The sequence below is a fragment of the Engraulis encrasicolus genome, chromosome 16, assembly GCF_034702125.1.
Source record: "Engraulis encrasicolus isolate BLACKSEA-1 chromosome 16, IST_EnEncr_1.0, whole genome shotgun sequence".
Classification (NCBI taxonomy): Eukaryota; Metazoa; Chordata; class Actinopteri; order Clupeiformes; family Engraulidae; genus Engraulis; species Engraulis encrasicolus.
Window position 1 is genome coordinate 20858815 of NC_085872.1, and position 23485 is coordinate 20882299.

General features: G+C 42.7%; 1 protein-coding gene across 1 annotated transcript; it reads left to right on the forward strand.

Moving 5' to 3' along the window:
- The first annotated feature begins 1664 nt into the window (after window positions 1–1664).
- suclg1 (succinate-CoA ligase GDP/ADP-forming subunit alph) lies at window positions 1665–18870 on the forward strand. Its single transcript, XM_063218980.1, has 9 exons — window positions 1665–1766; window positions 2870–2970; window positions 6819–6935; window positions 7625–7837; window positions 8753–8810; window positions 9473–9556; window positions 10026–10177; window positions 15584–15772; window positions 18437–18870. Exons 1-9 carry the CDS (start codon window positions 1733–1735, stop codon window positions 18461–18463), a joined length of 975 nt encoding a protein of 324 aa, XP_063075050.1. The 5' UTR covers window positions 1665–1732; the 3' UTR covers window positions 18464–18870.
- Window positions 18871–23485: the final 4615 nt, after the last annotated feature.

A 23485-nucleotide genomic window follows, 5' to 3' on the forward strand; every position in this document is an offset into this window, starting at 1 on the left:
TTAAAGCGCCTTTTCAAACACTCAAGGATACTGCACAGACAAGCAATAATAAAACAAGACACATAAAAAACAGAGATTGTAGACAAAAAATAAAACAAAATAGAATTAAAAAGTCATCAAGAATAGGCTAACTGAAATACACGAGTTTTCAGTTTGCATTTGAACTGGGGTAATGAGTCAATATTGCGAATGTCAGAAGTGCATTCCAGTCATTTCCAGCCTGGGGAGCAGAGCGATTGGAAGCTCTATTCCCCATAGTACTGAGGCGGGCAGAGGGGAAAGAGAGAGGGGACAGAGGAGGTGGAACGGAGGGGGCGAGAGGGAATAGCAATTTGAAGAATATTAGCCATTACCATTATCATTAAAACATGGGCCTAATGGGTAGGCCTAATGCAGGATTCAGTAACATCAGGACAGGACGGAAGATTCAAAGGCCCCAAATTACACCCACGTGACTGACTCAATCACATGTTGCTCTTTGGTAAAGACTTCAGAAAGAAACCTAAGTGATTTAAGTGATCAACACTCAAGTCAAACAAGTGAAACCGGATGGAATGATGGGCCTTTTGGTGTAGCCAGGCTGCGCCCTCCTAGTGACGCAACACCTTCATATCTCGATTGCAAGTCTATGATAATCAGGCAAGTCTTTTGGTGCTGTTTGTAATAACAAATACAGCAGCACAGCAGACAATTAGATGCAGTCCAGGTGTAGCCTCCCTAGGCACGATGACATTGATTCACACTAGAAACAAAAGGCAACAACAGCAACAATACCGTACTACTGCAACTGCTGCTGCTGCTCCACCTGCAGCTGCTATTACCACTAGGCCTACTAGTACTGTTATAGATAGGCCTACTACACTACAATACTACAACTACTTCTACTACTACGTAGCCAAATAACAATGACAATAATAATAGGAGTAAATAGTAGCCTAGAGTAGAGTCATGTATTAATTCCGAGTGGAAATTAAGGTGTCCAGTAGTACATACATAAATACAGACACTTCAAACATCATAGCCTACAGTATATAGGCCTATATTAAAAACTACAAACTTCCGGTTGACGTGGGATGCAGGTAACATGCCTTTTGTTTCCCGTTTCAATAAATGTACCTTGCAATTAAAGGGACAGTTTGGTCAATTTCAACATGCAGTTGTATTGCTCACGCTACCCTTGACTTGTCAGTACCTGGTGATGCCACATTTTTCAGCTCAGCCCTTTCTGAGATATGAGCAATTATAATGGGGGCAGCGTTTGTTTACATTTTTTAAAAATGAAACATAGGCCAACTCCAAATATTTTCCCAAAAGGTACTGCTGTTTGCTAGTTGTCTGCTGATGTTTTATAACCTTTTGGATGTTTTTGGGAATAAATAAAAATGTTTTTTTGAAATGTAAACAAAGAGCTGCCCCCATTACAATGACCAGGATCTCGGAAACGGCTGAAGAAGAAGAAAAAAAAATCTCAGGCACTGACAAGTCCAGGGTAGTGTGAGCATTACAACTGCATGTTGAAATTGACCAAACTGTCCCTTTAAGTATTGTTTAAAAAGTCAGTAGATGCATTACTTGTACGTATGATAAATGGAGTCGTTTCTAAAACGTGTCTTTTATCGATTTCACAAGACCAAATATTTATCCCACATTTATAAGCAGGCACTTTTCTAGACAGCCGTTTTTATGACGTTGAGGTCCATCTCTGCTCAGTGTCATTGGTGAATGACCGACGATGTCTTCCTGCAGGTTGTTTGCCCGGCTGCTCCGTAAGTCTGTCAAGTTTTATGTGAATATGATGCATAATGTGTTGTTATCGTGTTCATTTGTGTTGTTAATAATAGGCAAATCAGTTTCGGTGTCACTCTTGGTGAAAAGTCAGAAGCTGGAGTGTAGCAGCTCTGCTAAGCAAGTCGCGCTGGTAGCCAAGTGAGCTAGCGTTAGCTTGTTCGAGATTCCACATCGTTTAGTACGCAGAGGAAAATACGAACTTTGATCTTGTAGGCTAAATCAATGTGTCTTCCTTGTAGATTTTGGCCTACTACATATTTTGACCATTCAAAATTATTATTTTGTCTTTGGAAGAGGCAACACATGGTTGTCAACACACAGACAACACACACAGTTGAGTTGCAGATTATTTGCCTTCTGCTGTCGGATAGTGACTGAACAATTCGTAATATTCCTGAAAAGCAAGCATATCAATATTCATAAGCTTAGTGGTTTCTTAATTTAGACCATGTGCACCAAAAGAAAGCCCGAGGGCCTAACCTTAGACCCCTAGCGAACCCCATCACAAGCGTAGACTATTAACGCTACGCCAGGCACCATTTATTAGTTCTGCTGTAACTGTCTGTGTCAGAATGCAAATTGTGCAAGGACCGCGTCTAACGCCACATAAGAGCAACAAAATGATAGAAAACAGTTGCATGCGGTGTCTCCCCGTTGGTGGAAGCCCTCCATATGAAATAAATAGCACATCCTTAGTACGTCAGTCTGTTTCAAAAGTAATGATCTGGCGTTGTCCATTGGTGTATTTTGTTCGAGAGCAGGCTTTAATGTCATAGTAGAAGTGTGACAATATCCTTTTCGTTTGTAGTTTGGTATGTGATCACTCGGGGTTAACTGGTCTGTGCACATGCTTTTGAAACGCGTTGTTTGGGCAAGAGCTCATGTCCAGGTTCCTGAACAAAGTTCAAGTTAATCAGAGTGGACCTTTCTCGGGAGAGACATACAGTTGGCTCCCTGTTGAACACAGACAGAACTCTCCTCTCTCCCTGTGACAGTGTTATAACATCAGACTGTTGTCATGTAGCCTTTTCTAACCTTCTGCTATTTCATTTGTACAATTTCTTTCTGCTTTTCTTCACAGTGCAGCAAACAGGGGTCAGGCATTGTTATACTGCTTCAAGGAAGCATCTGTACATTGACAAAAACACCAAGGTCATTTGCCAAGGCTTCACTGGAAAGCAGGTTAGTAGTTTTACTTTCATGTGATGTCACACAATCCTGCGAACATTTCTGTTTATCTAGGAGAATAACATTATCTTACTTGCTCAAGACAATGTTATTGTTTCAGTTCAGAATACATATCTTTTTAAAATAAGACAATTTGTTTATCTGGCAAATGATGTGTGCGTTCAACTGTGTTGTCTTTATAGGACACTTTTTAAAACCACAGTTTTGCCAAAGTTGCCACAGAAAAGGTGTAGTTGTAGAGTTCTGAAGAAGTATTATGATGCCCTCTAAATGTCTTTATTGTTGGTTGAATAAATACATTTTAAAAGGCATAGGAATAAGAATAAACAGTAACAGTAATGAGTAATAACAGAGGTATGAGCATGTTCAGAGGAATTACATTTTTAATGTGTATAGCAATACTATTGTTGTCTCTACACTGGTGTTTATTGATCAGGGTGTACGTCTGTCTGACCCTTCCTGGTTATCAGAGGTGTTTCAAAACCCCACTGTTGTCATGTTAAGAGGAATGGTTACGTTGGTTAAGCATTAACTGTCAGGCTTTATCTGGCCTCATTAAAGACAATCTGTCCTTTGCCTTGCTAGGAATAGTTCACTATAAGTGTGTGTGTGTGTGTGTGTGTGTGTGTGTGTGTGTGTGTGTGTGTGTGTGTGTGTGTGTGTGTGTGTGTGTGTGTGTGTGTGTGTGTGTGTGTGTGTGTGTGTGTGTGTGTGTGTGTGTGTGACATTTTGTGAATCAATTGTCCCACACCCTCCATCATGTCCAATAATGTCTGGGCACAGCTGTGGCCTTATGGTTAGGGATGTAGTCTTAAGATCTGAGGGTTGCCGGTTCGAACCTCACCCTTACCTCTCCTTGCATTTCTATTCAGGGCTGAATTGCCCTTGAGCAAGGCACCTAACCCCACATTGCTCCAGGGACTGTAACAATACTCTGAACGCTGTATTAAATTTGCTTATTACCAAGGTGTCAGCTAAGTATAATGTAATGTTGAACACTACATTACCCCAAGTGCATACAAATAATGTCATGCTTTAGTACTAGCGACCTCATGTTTGATGCCAGAACAATGGCTTTGTACTAGTCAGACACGAGGGGGGGGGACTTGCACACTGCTTGCAAAAGGCTTATTGTGCAATTATATTATCGAGGGAAGGTAACATTTCAATCATCGATTCTTACTACTGATGATCTATGATCAAACCTTTGCCCCCCCCCCCCTTTTTCTCCTCAAGAAGTTTTTTGTTTACAGGGGTGGGCAAATGTGTTGCAGCTGCCTTTCTCACACTGCAGTTTTGTCACTGGTCCTGCTTACAGGGTTAAGGTGAAAAGGGAAGTGTGCCTCTTCAATTTCTTAGTGGCCTCAGCCAAGTTGGCCATATGGCGAACCCGAAAAAATAGAAATCTTGGGGAGGGGACAACAGACCCCGTGGACGTTTTAAAGGGGATGGTGGGGTGTAGGGTCAAGGTGGAGTTCGCATATTACAAATTGGTGAATGATGTAGTTTGGGAATTTGGGGATTGGGAGGACTGTTGTGTGAGGTGGATGAGGAGGAGAGGTTGGTGTTGAGGCTGTAAGGAGGGAACTGGTTTGGTTTGGTTTTTGGTTTTGTTTTTTCTTTGCTTTGCTTAAAAAATGATGATGTTTTGAAGGCTTTGTAAAAATCTGAATCTTCTGGTCCAATAAAGGAGTTTTTAAACCTCTCCTCAAGTACTTCTTTGATTTGCACCCATTGAAGTTTCTCTCTTGGATTTGCACAGCCTCCACTAAGCTTAGTAGCCATATACCCAATTGTCATGTTCTTGCTTGTTTAGGCAACTACAATGTATTATCTGGCGGTTATCTCTACTGCTGAAACGTCTGTTTTTCAATTGACCTTGTAGTTTTTCACTTTTCAGTTGCACCATTTTCTAATTTAACAGTCATCATCATCTGTTATCTTAAGTGTCTCTGTTTTGGGTTTTTTTATTCTGTTTTGTAGAACATTTGTTGGATGTGGACTACATTTTCAAGAATGTAATGTTGATACAGTATGTTACAATTTGTGCAGCTTGGGAATGATTTGTTATCAAAACACGTTACCAATGTCTCCACTGTGTAGATCATTGAACTATATTAATTATCATATCATCATCACTGATGTGGTGTAGCTTGAATTTAATCCACCTATTGTTTGTCATGATCTCTTCATGATCAGTCGTCATCATTAGTCGATTATGATTATTTCCAAAAGAATGCTCCCGCGTGTTACAAAAAACGACTTGACTTTTGAATGGTCAAAATCCATGTCATATTATAATCATAATTTCATATATGTGACTAGCCACAACAAAACAATAAACAAAACAGGGGAATATGGAGTTATATGATAGCTTACACTTGGGAATTGGGTAATATCTAATGTATTTGTATGTGTTTACGTTTTAAAATGAAAATCTGAGAAATCTTGCCCATAGAAAATGTATGCCCATCTTGCCCATAGAAAATGTGAGCCCATCATGTATTTTTGTGTAAGTGGTATTACATGGTATTGCATATTGTTACACTGGTATTACACTAGTATTACATGGTATTAAATATTGTACACTGGTTATTACACTGTACCTGGTATTGCATATTGTTGCACTGGTATTACACTAGTATTACATGGTATTAAATATTGTTACACTGTACCTTATATGGTAGATTCACTGAAATGGTGAACTGTTAAAATAAGGTAGTACCGGGCAAATCAATCCAAAAGTTATGGGCCAAATAAAAATTCCGCCATTTTGAAACTGTTGACCTCCAAACTCAAATCAGTTCATGAACCTACCCTAGAGCATTAACACACCAAATCTGGGACAAATCCATCCGACTGGTCAGAAGATATGAGCCAAACAAAAATTCGGCCATCTGGAATTCAGCCATCTTGAAAGTGTTGGCCTCCAAACTCGAATAAGTTCATGAACCTACCCTAGAGCATTAACACACCAAATCTGGGAGAAATCCATCCACCCAGTCAGAAGTTATGGGCCAAACAAAAATTCGGCCATCTTGAATTCAGCCATCTTGAAAGTGTTGACCTCCAAACTCGAATCAGTTCATGAACCTGCCCTAGAGCATTCACCCAAAAAATCTGGGACAAATCCAAACATCCGTTCAAAAGTTATCGCGTTAACACGAAAGACCTTACGCGGTGGCGGCGGACGCGGCGGACGTGGCGGACGCGGCGGACGCGGCGCACGCAAAACCATTACATCCCCGACGCTCCGCGTTTCGGGGATATAATACTGTTTTGATCATTGAGTAGACAACCACCCAACTTGCACATTCTGCAAAAATTTGAAAATCACACACAAAGAAGAACACATCTATTCAATGGCGAAAAAGTTTTTACATTTTGTCAGTCAAAAAGAGTGGGAACCCTGTACGCGTATGTATCATGTCCAATCATCTTGTTGTACTTAACCATCTATGAGCCATTATTCATTTCATCTCTATGCATGTAAATTTTGTTCTTGGAGCAGGCGTCACTCTTAATTATTTAAATCTCTGAGGGTGCTGGCCCAAATTTCAAATTCAATGTTTCAAGATCTCTGTTTCAATGTTTTCAATGTTTCAATGTCTCTATGCATGTGTATGTTTTCCTTCTTCCTGATTGTATTGCTCTGATTTTGTCAGTCAAAAAGACTGGGAACCCTGTATCCCGCATATCATGTATCTGTATCCCGCATAACCCCGCATATCATGTTCAATCAACTTGTTGTACTTAACCATCTATGAGCCATTATTCATTTCAATGTCTCTATGCATGTGTATGTTTTCCTTCTTCCTGATTGTATTGCTCTGTTCTTCCAGGGGACCTTCCACAGCCAGCAGTCTCTGGACTATGGATCACAGTTAGTGGGAGGAGTATCCCCCGGCAAGGGGGGCAAGACCCACTTGGGCCAGCCCGTCTTCAACTCTGTGAAGGAGGTAAGGGCTCAACTTGTGCTCGGCCATCGCGCTGTGTCCTCTGCTGCATTTAGGCCTTTTCTGAGAGTGTGTGCTAACTGGCAGCTGTCCTGCCAGTCTCATGTTAAAGGTCATACAAGGTAAGTGCGTCGATGGGGGCTATTCGGGAGAAGGGGGGGACTGCTGGGCAGTTGAGGCCCTGTCTCGTCTTGACAGTTGAGCTCAGAAACCTCAGTGGCTTATAAAAGCCTTTTATATAATAGCTGTACATAAACAAAAAGAAGCAAGTTTTCAGTATACATGGGTTCTACATTTTTGTTTTCCCCTGGCTGCGCAACCCTAGCTGCGCACGACTCAACCTCTGATTGTTGGAAACCGCTGTTGGTCAAAAAATTAGCTCACGTGGTTGGCTGCCAGTGTCTTGCCCCTCCTCACAACAGTGTTTATAAACAAAAAAAACCTTATCTATAGGAGACTGGAGTATGGTGGAGGGATCCCAAATAATGTAATAATGAACTTAGAAAAATGCTAAATTTGCAGAATTACTGATGAGAAATAATCTGTTGATTGATAGCTCATGTAGTCCACACAGTTTGGTACAATAGAATTGAGACTGTTCAACTAATAGATATGTATATAATGATATGATGTACAAGATATGTATTTCTTCTATTTCTTTTGTCTCTATCCCCACCCCCGTAACTCACCAGGCCAGAGAGGCCACTGGAGCCGATGCCACGGTGATCTACGTCCCTCCGCCCTTTGCGGCGGCGGCCATCATTGAGGCCATCGATGCGGAGGTGCCGCTGGTGGTGTGCATCACAGAGGGCATCCCCCAGCAGGACATGGTGAAGGTCAAACACAGGCTACTGCGCCAGGGCACCACCCGCCTCATCGGGCCCAACTGCCCAGGTGTCATCAATGTAAGACAGCGCGCGCACGCACAGACACACACATACACACACACATACACACACACACGCACGCACACACACACGCACGCACGCACACACGCACGCACACACACATACACACACACACACACACCAATTCAGGGGTGGGCGATATGACTATATTAATCTCATATGACGATATTAACCTCATCGGGCCCAACTGCCCAGGTGTCATCAATGTAAGACAGAGCGTGCACACACACACACACACACACACACACACACACACACTAATTCAGGGGTGGGCGATATGACGATGTTAATTGTGAATCGTGATATTGGGTACAAGATGGTCTCGAATCTGCCAAAGTGGAGAAATCGTATAGATCGTCTTGCAGTGAGAATGTTTACAATTGTATCAGAGTGATGTTTACTTACTTGTGTTGTTGTCTTCATTTATATTCTTTACATAATTGTATTCCAATTGTGCACTTTATGAGGGTGTCATCAGTGTGTTAACATTGTATTAACTGCAAACTACAGATTGTAAGTGTATGAAAGTTGTTTTTATTTTTTCGACGGAAGATTGTGATAAAAAATCGGAATCGAGATGTTATGTTAAAAAATTGTGATACGATATTTTTGCCATATCGCCCACGCCCACCCCTACACCAATTCATCCAACACAACTTTAATCAATCTTCTGAAGTTGCCCTTAATTTCCTTTGGGTTCCATAGATTATTCTAGTCTTGTAAATTGTCGCCACACAAGCGCAGACGACACCGCATCAATTTATGACTCTTTCAAACATGACCAGCTTTTCTGGTAAAGTGAGTGTATTGTTATAGTTTTTGTTGTACCTCTCTAATTGAAGTTAGAGTTGACATGTATTCATTTTCGTGTCTGCCCCGTTGAAAGTCCCTTCTGTTTCCTCACTTTAACAGCCTGGAGAATGCAAGATTGGAATCATGCCAGGCCACATTCACAAGAAAGGAAGAATTGGTAAGCAGTGTTGCGTGATTGGTTTGTTTTGTCGATTTTGGCATGAAGAATGACCAAAAAAATGGAAGGCGTGATGTGACAAGTCTTGGTAGCACATGTAATTTGCAGACACGTTTATGATTTCATAAACCAATGGGATGTTTTTATCCTGACAGTGACTTGCTTTTGCAGATAAATGTAGCGTTCTTGAAGTATCATTAATATTGCAGACATTGTGGCTTTGAAGGATGGAGTAGCTGATAGTTAGTTTGATAGATGATTCTATTGCCGTTCACGGCATGCAGCATTCTTTAATGGTATGTAATCAATGCCCTTGAGAAATGCATGTGGAGATGAATATCAGAGAGGGGAAGCCCAGGGACTGATTTTTATGGTGTCTTTTTGAATACTCCAGCAATCGTTTGTTAAAATAATTTGCCTTTGGGTAAATGAAATCCACGTGCAAAAAACTGAGAGAAAAACTGCTTTAATGGCCAATGGGAAGTCAAGATAACAGAAACGCTGTGTTTCAGTATTAGCAGCTGAAGTGATAAAACCCCTAGTGGTCTTATTCCTGCCAGAGGGAGCGAGTGTGTTTCCCCAACATGATCATCCAAGCAGAATTTATGTTTATATTAAGGTCAGTGTGGAAAATGCTTTACTTTTTTCTGTGTGCTTTGCAGGCATCGTGTCCAGGTCTGGCACCCTCACATATGAAGCTGTGCATCAGACCACGCAAGTTGGCCTGGGGCAATCTCTCTGTGTTGGTAAGTGAGCGTGCTGCATGTTGGCGCAGAATGACTCTCGTGCATTATCACACCAACAAGCTAGATTAGTGTTTCTCAACGGGGGCGGTACAGCCCCCCAAGGGGCGTTGGGTAGCCCTAGGGGGCGTTGAGAAGGATGCAGTTGTGGGGGCAGGGCTTAGTTACCATTGAGTTGCATTAGTCTATTTTATTTTTCAATACTAATGGGGGCATTGGCAGGCTTATGATGAGGTAGAGGGGGCGTTGTGAGGCGTATGATGAGTTCAAGGGGCGTTTGTCAAAAAAAAGGTTGAGAACCACTGAGCTAGATAATGTGCAAGAACACCAACAAAACTATCCTCTTGTGCATTCACTGATCGACCAGGAAATTCTTTCTTTCTTTCTTTCTTTCTTTCTTTCTTTCTTTCTTTCTTTCTTTCTTTCTTTCTTTCTTTCTCTATTTCTCTATTTCTCTATTTTCCCATGCCAGGAATTGGTGGCGATCCTTTCAATGGCACCAACTTCATTGACTGCTTGGAGGTGTTCCTGCACGACCCAAAGACAGAAGGCATCATTCTGATTGGCGAGATCGGAGGGAATGCAGAGGAGATGGCTGCCGAGTACCTGAAACAGCATAACTCTGTAAGAATCACTTACAACCCCTCACAGTTGGTGGACTGCAGTTCTTAGACTTTTTATTTTAGCCATAGTTTGTTGGAATGTCCAGAACTTATTGACTCAATAGTGTGTTCTTATTGTACTGCACCATTACAACAATTTCATACACTTCATAGCAACTGTAACGGAGGTCAGGCTTGCTAGACCTCTCAATGGTTTTCAGTCTCAAGAATCCCTTCAGGTAACCTTTTTCCTGCTCCACAGTAAAAAAAAAAACAAATCTTCATACCTAGTATTAGACTGGGCCAGCCACTGCTACGCTCTCTGTCTTTCTCTCGCTCTCGCTCTCGCTCTCTCTCTCTCTCTCTCTCTCTCTCTCTCTCTCTCTCTCTCTCTCTCTCTCTCTCTCTCTCTCTCTCTCTCTCTCTCTCTCTCTCTCTCTCTCTCTCTCTCTCTCTCTCTCACACACACACACACACACACATATGTACTATACACAACACACCCACACTGAGACTTCCCGATGTCTGCTTTTGTCATCCATAGCCCTCTCCGACCTCTTTGCAGAGGCAGACAGTCACAACACATCAGCTTCGGCTAGCGTAGGCCCTAGCTGGCCTTGGCAGCTGCGTGGCCGTGCGGTGCTCCGTGGGTCAGCGAGGGGTCAGTAGGTGGTGCGTAGGAAGGTTTTTGGCTAGAGGGAGCTGTGGATCGTTGTAAGGGTCTATAGGGCACACTCTCTTGGGGGTTTCGGCTTACAACTGCAGCAGCTCAGACGGCGCACGCACAAACTGCTAGAAATATTTTAAGACTGAGCCAGTGAAAAAAAAAAACACTGAATATTCTGTACTTTTTTCAGTCTTTTAAAGTTCTGACTGCCTGATGTCCACGGGGGGCTGTGCTCAAGTATCAGTTATCCTTTCACCGAATAGTAGATCTTTCGATTTTGACAGAATATCAAAAACTCTTCCATATCCATGCAAAATATAAATCGAATACCGTTAAAAAGCTGTTTATTTGTAGCATTGATGCTATGTGGGAGCAGAGACCAGTGTTATCAGTCCAACAGTCAGACCGCTAATCTATTCCACTGGTTGCCTTGTAAGATACCCAACCATCCTCTGCCGAAGTGGCAATGGGAATATAGAACTAAGCAACAGGATTGGAGACCGGATTGCTGTCTGCTGCATGGCCTTGTTGGCAATTTGGCTGTCTTTCATCCCAGAGAGTGGCCACTTATGCTCGCAGAGGCACTTACCATAATGTGGCATGCTGTTTCATGTGGCAGTAAAGACACACAGAGCTTTCCTGTGCTTAGTGCTCACTGCTCACTGGCAGTTCATTACCAAATCACCACAGATCGTTTTCATTGGACATTGTGATAGTGTGTGGAGCGGCTGTTAGTGATGTGTTTGTCATTTGTAATGTTCAGTAGGGGAGTTTTGCACTTGCGCTTCCTGCCCTGGAGTACGTTTCTCGAAAGCGTAGTTGTTAGCCAGTTAGCAACTTGGGTAGTAGTTGCCAATGGGAAATTACATTGAAACCAACAAAGTGGCTAATGAAGTTAGCAACTATGGTTTCCAGAAATGCACCCCTGGTCTGTTTTTCCAACGAGCTCCTCATGAGGTGTCTGCTATGCTTGTGGCATGTGAGCAGTCGTACTGTATATCAGAGGTGGATGTGGACCCTGGCATGTCCTCATGACACTGGCATTGTTGGGCAGAGTTCTTAGCAAAGGCTATCATATGAAAGACGCATAGTTGTTGTTAGCTCTGCCACTGGTCTGTTGATTGGTCGAAGTTCACTGTTAAACAGTATCTACACTTGCCTGTCACACTCTGTGTGTAGTCAGTTGAATTCTCTTTGATTTTCTAGTTTTATTGTAAATTTTGTACATTGTATATTTTTAGTGTCTGGGATGTGACCCATTCAGCTGGGCAGAGGAAGCCAGCAAGAATGTGTGCCCTTCAACAAAGCTATTGCTTTGGGGTAAACACACAGCTGAATCCAAACTTGGCTGTTGTTATGTAGCATCTCCTTGTTGTTTGGCATGATTTTGATGAGCAATGGCTGTAATTTTGTTTTTTCAGCTTTTTCTTCAAAAAAAGCCTTTATCTCCATTTTCAGGTATTTTGCCTGCTTGTTCATTTAGGTAGACCCTCTTTACACATGCTGTATATGGATTTTTTTTTACACATGAACAGAATTCAAGCTCTATAAAACAGCTATTTTTGGAATTTTCTGAATCACACCTGTCAGAAATATATTAAAAACAATAAAAAACAAATATATTTATCCGTTTGCACAGCATGTGCATAAAGAAAAATCACCATTCTGCACATGCTGTGCAAACGGATAAATATATTTGTTTTTTAACATATCTGCATACATGTAAGGCCTTAGTTGAACCTCCGATGTCTCTTGAGGATGGTGCTGTTTCTCAGTCTAGCATGCAAGCGCTTCTATCCCTGGGGCTTGAACACCTCCAGTCTCCAGTGTCCAAGGTGAGCAGAAGAACCACTGACTGATTTTAGGAGGACAGTGTGATCTCTGTAATATCACTACTCTGAAGACTACCTCCATTTGCAGAGGCGTCCCAATGGACCTCTTCAGCTGTGCACTTGTAATTGGCTGGGCAATATTTCGGAGATGGCTGAGCCCCTCCCTTTCCCATTTTTTACGCAAAAGTACAATCTTGAGACCATTTGCTTAATGGTTGATTTCACCTCAATTGCCATTCCACACACACACACACACACACACACACACACACACACACACACACACCCTCATCAACGTGGAAAAAAAGTTGATAATGTTTTCAGGCTTTTGGGCACGATGTGCGAAAGTCATCGGTGAATGTGTTTTAGGAATGAACTATTAGCCACAGTCTGGCGAGGTGAGATTGACTTCTTGGGGTCTGACTAGTGACATTTTAAAATTCTCACCTGTTATTCCCTGTTGCTGATGACTGTTCAGTCAGCATATTATGGCAGACGTGTCTCGTTAAGATAATGCAACCGTTCCCCTTGGAGGGGTTTTAAAGGTTTTTCCTGAAGAACTATGGGGCGAGACCGGATCGATGAATGGTCATGCCGCCACATTAACATGTATTGAATTTTTTTTGCTAAGAAAGATTAATCTCTTGCCCGTTATATTTTCTTGTCCACTGCAATATTGACATTTGGTGGCAAAGGGTGTCGGACAGTGAGTGGGAATCCCGGATGACGGGCAGGGTTAAGTGGTCTCTTGTCAGGCCCAGGTCGTGAGGTACTTTGAATCCAACTGATGTTAATGAGAGTGATGAACACGCTAACGGGTGATGGGTTAACAACAAACACTTTGGTTTGCGAAGGCTGCCTCAGCTAACATCATGGCTGCCTGCGTGAATTGAGGTCAGGGGTTAGATGCCTTGATAATGTTACAGAGCTCATTACGCTTTCATCCGTGTCTCTCCTGTATGATCATGCTTCTCACTTGCTGTCTTTACAGGGGAGTGTGAGTCAAGCTACCATGTGAACCATTTGCTGTGACCTGTTTACAACCCCTCTTTAATCCCCTCACCTTTCTGCGTTCCCCATCCCTCCCTCCCTCCCCCCATCTATTTTGCCCGTCATCCCTCTCTTGCTCTCCCTTTCTCGGTCCCCAGTGATCTTGCGCCGCACTTAACTTTGCAACGCACCCTTAGACCTAAGACCTTCCACAGCGTTATGAGCAAGGTGAAGGACTTGCTGCCTAAACCAGCATGAAAGCACTATAGGTCCCCATGTAATCCTCTGGGTGTGAAGTGCCTGTCCCCTTCCCTGCATACTGACTCTCAGGTGTTTCGTGGTCGTCGCATTAAGCCCTTTTAATTCGTTTAGCTTAACTTCTGTGCCACGCTGTCAAGCGCAGTGATTTTTCTTTTTATATTTATATTTCTTCTTTTAAGATGGGTGTAATTCTGGGTTAAAAAAAAAAGACAAAGAGCAAACTTGGAAGAAAAGAAGCGAAGCGCTGATGTTGTGCAGGTCTACAGCCGTGGGTTTATAATTGTCTCACTGGTTGGTCTCTTAATCGTACAAGATTAACACTCCGCCTGCTGCCCCCGCCCACCTTCTTCCTGCGTTCCCCCTGCAGCCCTGTACTCCGCTGGGTAAAGGTGTGGGCACAGCTGCCTGCTTCGCCTTCGTAATTAAAGTCACACAGCCCCACCACTGACAATAAGAACAAAGAAAGGAATTATAAAGCTAATTTAACTCCTTTTATGTATGGGAGGGGGGTGGGGGGGTTGTTGAACCTCGTTGGGGAATGAAAATTAATTGCCTAATTATGCTCCAACCTGTTTAGGTAGATTTAAGCATTGGCTGCGCGGGAAGGCGGTTCATTTATCAAAGCGCAAGTACACTGGAATTCGGCACGGGGAGCTGCGGTAGTGCCTGTTCCGCCGTGTCCCCTCAGAGAAAAGGGTTTAAGTGGTAGGATGATGCAGGTGCAGGGTTCTCCGTTTCCAGGCGAGCCATTTTTCTCCCAGTTGTCTTTTTGGTAATGCAGTTGCTGTGAGGCAAGTTGTTGTAATTTAATCTGGGTTTTGGTTGGTTGGAGTTCAACGACAGCCAAGTCTGAAGGCTGCGTCGCAGACATCTTAATGATGGCAGTTCTGCCTCCTACTTGAAATAACGGTGTGGTGTTCCTGTTTCAGGATTCAACATTACCAACATAGTTTGTATGCTAAAGACTTCAAAACATTGGTAGCTGTGAAGTTTCATCGACTAAAATTAGCTCTTCCCCCTATCTGCCTGCTGTAGGACAGCCTGTAAGAGTAGCAGATTGCAGCTCGCCTTACATATGGTGATCTTGATGATGATGTTGCTCTCAGAGATGAAATATTAGCTAGCATACAAAACAGGATCAGGGGTGCATTTCTCAAAAGATAAATTGTTAGCCTGTTAGCAACTTGGGTAGTTGCCAATGGGAAAATGCATTGAAAACAACAAAGTGGGTAATGTAGTAAGCAACTTTGGTTTCGAGAAATACACCCCTGCTCTCCGTAGCGCTTCCATCGGTCAGTGCACAACAGAAAGGGCTGGCTAGCTAATCACCTCAGACGTGACTAATTGCCTCCACTCCAGTGTGATTTTATTAAAACTGTCCTGAACCTGCTATCAGCATCCCACCCACACGCTATTAAATGGCCCCACGGTGGCACTCCCATTTAGATCAGTGTGGGTGAGTGTAAACACACATCCACTTAAAATGACGGTACCTTTTTGTAATTAGTCAGTTTTGTCTTCTGCAATTGCTGCCTTTTCACACGGAGATGTTAATAACGGCTGCGTCTTGCACCGTGCAATTTACGCCAGCCCTCAGATCACCTCTGTTACCCAGTGTGGTGTCTCGTCGTCACAGTCTCCACTTAACTTGCATGTTTGTCTCGTCTCCAACCCCCAGGGACCTAAGGCCAAACCCGTGGTGTCCTTCATCGCTGGCCTCACCGCCCCGCCCGGCAGGAGGATGGGTCACGCCGGCGCCATCATCGCGGGGGGCAAGGGTGGAGCCAAAGAGAAGATCGCAGCGCTGCAGTCAGCCGGAGTGGTCGTGAGCATGTCACCTGCTCAGCTGGGAAGCACTATGTTTAAGGTATGCGAACAGGACACTCTCTTTTGAAGACCTCTACACTCTAAGCCAGGGGTGGGGAACCTTTTTCATTCGAAGGGCCACTTTAAATTCCCAAACAAGGATTTGCCCCTGCACTTAAGGCCTTTATTGAAGGCAGCCACCTTTAAAACAGACCCCACCTTCTCTAGGCCCCCTGAATATAACTTAATTGTATTGCAAATGTATTTTCTAAGATTCCTTTACAAAATATTTCATATTTCATGTGAAGCTGCACAACATTAAAACTACATCGGGGGCCAGATAAAACGGCCTCAAGGGCCGCAAACGGCCCTCGAGACATAGGTTCCCCACGCCTGCTCTAAGCAATCCCCTGTCTTCCCTTCCCTTTTCATTTTTTCAGATATGACACTTTTTAATGAATCGCATATGCATCACATTCACTATGTTGTCATTGACAGTTGTGAGGATGTGTTGACGAGTTTAATTGATGAAACGGCAGCGTAACCTGCTGTTATTACTGCTGCTATTACTGCAAATTGGAGGTCGGTACGCGCACATGGCGCTTTTGCAAAGTAATGGAGATAAATAAAACAGCTTTCAGAGTGAAAGGGACGGGAGGGAATTCCCCTCTCTCCCTCTGTCTTCAGTCATCCATGCTGTCAGGCTCCTTTGTGGGCTCAGTCTTCAGTCTTGAGAACCAGGCACCGGTTCCCACAGGCTTCGCTCTGAGTAACACATCCCTGCTGCTCTCTAGGCTTCTAGAACCTTCCCTTCATCCTTTCAATCTTTGGAACCCCTTTGGTATAAATCAATGCGTGAACCTTCACACTATTGAACTGAAGCATTAAAAAAAGTTGCCCCAGCGATTAAACTCTGTAACTGCTATATTGAGACGTAGCAAAGAAAATAATAAAGGCAAGTTAGCTCCGGGTGCTCTCAAGGGGGTTCCTCAACAGCAGAACAAATATTGTAGTAAAGGTTGAGAAAAAAAAGTTGGTCATCAGCTGGTGCTGCCTCTAGCTATCATGTTCGTTTTTCATGGAGTAGTTATGCAGCCGACAGGAATAAAATAAGACACAGGCTAGATGAAGGTGCTTTGTTACAGGCAGGGTGGCGTGCGTCGTCATAGCCAGAGGGCTTTTTTTTTTAACAAGATGTATAAAAAGTGAAAGTGCGTTTCGCCCATTCATCACCACCTTCATTATAGGCAGCAGTGAGCGCTCTTCTTCCCGTCCACGCAGCTTTTTCTCCGTCTCCCCCACTCTATAATCATTGCCCGTAATGATGAAAAACGCTCTTCCTGCTGGTTAATTTTGCAGCCCATTGTGTTCATATATCTCTGTTAATCTCGCTGGCCGGATTTAATCATGCCGCTGTAATCGCTGTGTGCGTGTTTAAAGAGACACAAAGAAATGCATGAGCGTGTCTGTCTGGGAGGTGCACTTTGGGCCATACTGATTTTGATTGGATCTTTTGCGTTTTTCTGTTTCTCACGATAGGGATTGCGTTCTGTCTATACAATTTGCACACATACAGTATGCACAGCACACGCGCACTTGTCCATGGTGTTGGCATCTGGTAATAGAGGCTATTTTAATGCACACAATTAAATATCTGACCTATACAAGCAGATAAACCCAGAGACTGTGGAGAGCAGGGGACATGACTGGCGTCATTGCTTGCGTGGTACCTTAAAATACTGATTCAGATGCATACATAAGGCATCAGAATAGTTGCAGCTAAGCAGTTCTCCAAGAGTCCACTAGATGGCAGTCCAGACTCAACAACAGTGCCAGAGAAATTCCTTCTCCTAAGCGTGTGCCTTTTCTCAAGATCTTGACGCATGGTATTTGCTGTGATTAATTCTTTCCCGAAGAATACAAAATTATGCTGCATTCAAATGTGTGTCTTTTTAAATCCCCTAACACGTTTGATTGTAGTGCTTAGATTTGCTGAATTGATTATGCATTCTGCTTCACTCTCTTGCTCGTCCTGATGAACTGTCGGCTGCGTGTGTAAATATCACGCCACTACCAGGCACTTTTATGAACACTTGCATAGACGTTATTAAAGCATCTTTTTGTCCTCCATTTATGACTTCAGTTAATGTAGTAGCCTGAACCACCACTTTAGGCTTGCACCTGTTTTTATGTCAGCCATTTGAAAGGCTGCAACTGATGAACACTGGCCCATAGGTGGAGTGCTGCCCCTCTGTTCTTCTATCCGTATTGGCAAAAGTCCATTAGTGACTCGCACTGTAAACACTATGCAATGTTATGACCAATAAGCAGCAGTGGCACAGTATTGGCCGTATTCTGGCAACATCATGTCATCCATTGTAATTTAAGCGAGCACTGCATTCAGTTTTGTTGATTGTATTGACTTGTTTTATGTTAATACATGGATTTGTTTTATATGTATGTACACACACACATTTTGTTTTTGCTTTGCATACACTCTGAGGTATTTTTTTGTTATGTGTTTTTGTTGTTATATTTTTTGTATTTATTTATAAGCTGGTGATGAGGGATTTCAGCCAATTCAGAATTTCAACAATGCAGAATGGGTCAGACTAGTTAAGATTCAGTGGCAAGTCCACTCAATGGATGTGCACTTGACCTGTGTGTGGAGGCTGCTGCTGCCAGCTGTCACTGATGTCTGTCTGTACTCCCATTGTCTTTGCAGGAGTTTGAGAAGAGGAAGCTGCTTTAATAAGCTCTATGAGAAGGTGGAAAAAAGAACCCTCTGGGAAAAAAAAGAAGACCCCAACCACCATCAGAAGGCATACCCTTATGAAATATACTTCACCATGCCTCCAATCACAATCTACACAGTGTTATGTCTTTCAGTTCATACTGTAATCTTGTATCTCTTATCCAGAGGGGGCAACATATGCTAAATAATAATTTTCATTGACCAACAATGACCAGCACCTGTACAGCACAGTGATTATATGTGTAGAGAAAACCCATTTCACTAAGTCCGTGTTCACTCTACAGTGCTTTCTACAATGTGAGGTCAGTCCTCTGACCAGCTGCGTGGCATTGTTTTTATTTGCTCTCACTGGTCCTTTGTCATGAACCGAGATTGTCCTGACAATACATTTTCTTTTGTTCCAAGCTCTTGTTGTCGTGCCATTTCTCTTCCTCCTAAGCCCACTCACCAGAGCTCCACACACTTAGACTAGATCCTTTCAGCAGTCTACACACACAATCAAACTCCAACTGAAAATCACCCGGCTACTCAAGTGGCCTCATTTAGAGTCAAGTGGAATTGATCAAGCCGCATGGAATCCAGACGAGTGGTATTATTTTCTACCCATCAATATGATCAGGGTTTCGAGGAGTAGCGATTGAAAGCAGGACAGAGTAGTTCTTGTGCAAGAAGACAAATTGCAAACACACCCTATTGGCATCAGCAGCCCAGCTGGCATTAAGACCATTTGGGTAATAATATGCTCTTAACGGTTGTGCTTTGGAGATGAATTTGATCGTGTTGTACGATCAGGTATTCACTGACTACTATTCCAATATTGTGGGTGGCTAGGGTGGATTTAACATTTTTTTTAAGAGCATAGGCAGTTAGTGCTCTGCATATCAGTTGGCTGCTTTTTTCATGTTTCCCCCTACTTTATGTTGTGACGAGCAGTGGAAAAACACTTTCTTTTCTCTTCTGTCCTCTCACTTTCTCTTTCTCACACAAACACAAGCACACGAGATGTCAAGCTGACCTTTTATGTTACAGAACCTGGGGATGTCAACTGCATTCATGGCAGTTACCTTAGGCCGGGTAGCGAAGGAAACATGTTTATTACGTGCCTCCTGATGATTCATTTGAATGAGACACTCCACCGGTCGCCGGCGTGAAAAATACGCTCGAGTTCTATTTTCCAAATGCAGCGCGGCGCGGAGCCGGCTCCCGCGCCGCTGACGCCCAACTACCAACAGTTGGTGTGTAAGGACAGATAGGTTTCAATGTATTTTCACCGACGCTGGTAAAAAACGTGGCCGTTCCGCGACGCTTTACCGCCCTGGTGTGTAAGACCCCTTAGGCCTTGGGAGGTTGAGCTCAGGCACTCTAGTCTGCCTACAGCTGCTGTTGTCTCCAACCGCACGCTTCAATTAGTTGCTCATCCTGAAATTTATCAGGGGGAAAAAACCTTTAGGCTATGTGCACATTAGTCCTTTGAGAAATGTGCTATAAGGAATGTGCCACCATGAGTAAGGATGCACGATGAAGTGGAGAAAAGAAGCAGATGCGTATAAACACGCAACATTGACACGTGTGAATTATTGATGTGCGTGTGTGTGTGAAAAAAAAGTGTGCTCATAAGATGCATTAGGTCCTTGAATAGTGTTCTTGATCAATGTCACCCTGTCAATTATACAGCTGAAACAAGTTAATAGTGTACTAGTCTGTGTCAAAGGTGATGTACCACATTTTTTATTTGGTGACACTTTATGACAGTGTGACCCACTGTATAGATTTACTGTTAATGTGCATTTTCAGCTCTAGGGCCGATGTGTTATTAATACGTCTCCCTTATTTACAAAGGATTTATGAGAGCATTTTCCCCTCTACAATACAGCTACTGATGAATACCCACCCTCTCCACCCGCCTTCTGAGCTTCCAGCCATGTGAATGAATGTGAACACTATGGGGTCTATTATGGGATTTGTTCAAGAGACATAACTTGCCCTTGATATGGCATATCCTTGTCTATAACCCTTAAAACATTTCCATAAAACTGCCATTTGTGACAATTCATGTAATACTCCTCAACTTTTCTTTACCTTTCAAACTCAGCGAAGTGGCTTCAATAATCCCTTCAGTTTATATTATATCCTACACTAGAGCTTAGATATGTCTGAACTTGGGATCCTTTGGGTTTGCACATATATAAGGCAGCGCGCCCATGCGCACATCCTCTTCGTCCATTTCGCCTTCATGAGACAACACCGATTAGGCCTACTTCCTCTCCTGTAGTTCAGCTTAACACTATGGGTTCTATTATGGGCTTTGTTCAAGAGACATCATAACTTGCCCTTGATGTGCCATATCTGTCTATAACCCTTAAAACATTTCAAACTGCCATTTGTGACAATTCATGCAATACTCTGCTCAACTTTTCTTTACCTTTCAAACTCAGGCGAAGTAGCTTCAATAATCCCTTCAGTTTACATTATATCCTACATTTAGAGCTTAAATATGTCTGAACGTGGGATCCGTGGGGTTTGCACTCATTCCTATGCTAACTATAAGTGGGTATTGTGTGGATGGACACTGATGGTTGAGCAACATTCACTACAGGGTCTTACGACTACCATGTGTGCACATGTCTATTGTATGGTATGAAAGGTCGTATTATTCATCAATATATTGTTAATTCACAAGTGACTCCTTTTTTGGTTGCAACATCAGCAGATTGGCCCTCTAAATAGAGCAATATTCATAGGGGAGCTGTGCATTGCTACTATCATGTACAAAATGTCCATGTGGTGGTATCAAAGGGCCTTATTATTCAGTATTTTGTGAATGGCATCTTTTCATTTAGATCTTTTTATGCTCGGCACATCCCCAGATTGGCCCTCGAAATCAACCCATGTTGTGGACATCCGTATTTGAAGTGGACCACACAGTAGGGGAGCCCTCTGGGCTAACACATATGGATACAGTCTTTGAAAATATGCTATAGCCTACTTTATAAACCCGAGGATTAAGCGGGGTAATGAAGCCTGAAAATGCTCTCGTCTACCGGACATCTCTGTGCTCTTATCACTTAACGGCAGTCGGCCAAGAAGACAGATTGTTCTGTGTACACACTGTTAGCAATTACTTTCTAATCTGCATTAGGGCATTACCATAATAAAGACTGCCAGTGGAGTTTGAGGCTTTATTTGTTTGGGGGCTACGGGGTCCCTGCTCTCCCCTTTACGTTGCGGTGGCCAGGCAGGCTCAGGCTGGAGCCTATATGGTTATCTCCGTATAGCTAATGAGGTGGTGTGGGGCGTGCTGTGTGCTCGCTCGTCTGTGACTGACAGTTTCGATCCAGCTGTTAGAAAGGTGAGAGAATCCCACCGCTTGCATTACCACAGATTACTATATATATATACGGTACACCTTCTTTTTTTCTTCTTTTTTTTTTTTTACCTTTCTTTAAAGGGACACTGTGCAGGATATGGTCAAAAAAGGTAGGCCTACTGCAACTATGCTGCTCATTGAAACTGGGCTGCCTATTGCCAAATTTGATCTTTAGGCCTACATGAAAGTTTACTAAGTAGGCCTAATAAACAAATATTTTCTAATATGGTCCAAGTACAGTCATTTTTGCAGCTAAAAATGGCTATTTCTGGACATTCAAAATGGCGGACCATGGAGAAGATCCCCCTTTTCATGTATGAAAAGTGCAGTTTTTTCAGTCATAATGAATACTTAGAATTTGATGGGGGTGGTAAGTATTCATGAAAAAAGGTAACATTAGTGAATGGGTAGCATGAATTCTGGAAATAAACTACTAAAAATCTCACACAGTGTACTTTTAACAGCAAATGCTGTCACTTGCCTCAATGGCTGAGTTGAGGCAATATGAGGCAGCTGGGAGTAGGTCAGCATGTAGATGCCATTCAAAGACTATCAGAAGAGATGTGTTCTCCTGAGACCTGCTAAGGTGATGCACAAAAATATGCATCAGAAGACTACAAAACAATCTGCCTCCATGAAGAGTTAAATTGGGTTATTTGCTATAGAAAGACTGGTAACACTTTATTTTAGGGACACATCTATTAGCACTAATACATAAAATATTAATGCATGTGTAAGTAACTTGTAAGGCATGTACTAAGCAAAATAAGACAGTTGTTAAGCATGTATTCACAAATGTCTTGTTCATGCACAATAAGGGATTTATTACCAATATAACCTCAGTAAGGACCTAGTAGACCTAGATTTCTATTTATGTGTAAGCAGTAAGGGCCAGAATACAATGTGTATAAGCTCCTGGTACACTGTGTGAACAAACCCTGAACAGTGTGAAAACAGATGTGGAATAAGGGTCCCTATTCTAAAGTAATGCATTGCTCAGCCCAGATGGCTTAGGGCCCCCTCACTACCTAGGGCCCCCACTCTACGCCCCCCCCCGGGAAACAAAGTGTAAGATCATTTCTGATTCCACATCAGTCTCAGTAGGTATGAAAATCTCACTTTTTCTACTCATTATATTAGTGAGTAATTGGAAGCATTATATAGCAAGGATTGGACGTAAAGTTATCAATGACGGTGGGTGGTGAGATGTCATTTTTTCATACACCAATTAGTTTTAATTGTAAAAACCCTACAATAAATGCAGAATATAACGATGAGTAATAGTTTGGAAGCGAAACTAAGCTATTCCTCTCTGATAAATAAGTTGATGTTAGAGAAACTTAGCTACAAGAAGTGCAGTGCATGATGGGTACGCCCTTAGTCAGAAATGCAATGCATGGCCAATGCAGCAATGATAATATTTCTGTTGTTACGTACATGGCAAATTGTTTGGATAGCAACTAAATTTCACAAGTGAGGGGAGGAGCTAAGGACGTAGGCTCAGAGCTGGGTAGGTTGTCTGTTGGCCTAGATTGTGTACCCATCATGCACTGCACTTCTTGAAGCTAATGTTCTCAAACAATTATCACAAAAGAGTAGTTTAGTTTTGCTTCAAAACTATTATTCTAATCTCCTGCATTTATTTTGGGTTT

What these genes read in the sequence shown, in the direction of transcription:
- suclg1 (XM_063218980.1), top strand. Translation starts at nt 1,733, where the DNA reads ATGTCTTCCTGCAGGTTGTTTGCCCGGCTGCTCC. An exon ending in GTTGTTTGCCCGGCTGCTCC is followed by an intron (nt 1,767 to 2,869) that starts GTAAGTCTGTCA and finishes TTTTCTTCACAG; the next exon opens with TGCAGCAAACAGGGGTCAGG. An exon ending in AAGGCTTCACTGGAAAGCAG is followed by an intron (nt 2,971 to 6,818) that starts GTTAGTAGTTTT and finishes CTGTTCTTCCAG; the next exon opens with GGGACCTTCCACAGCCAGCA.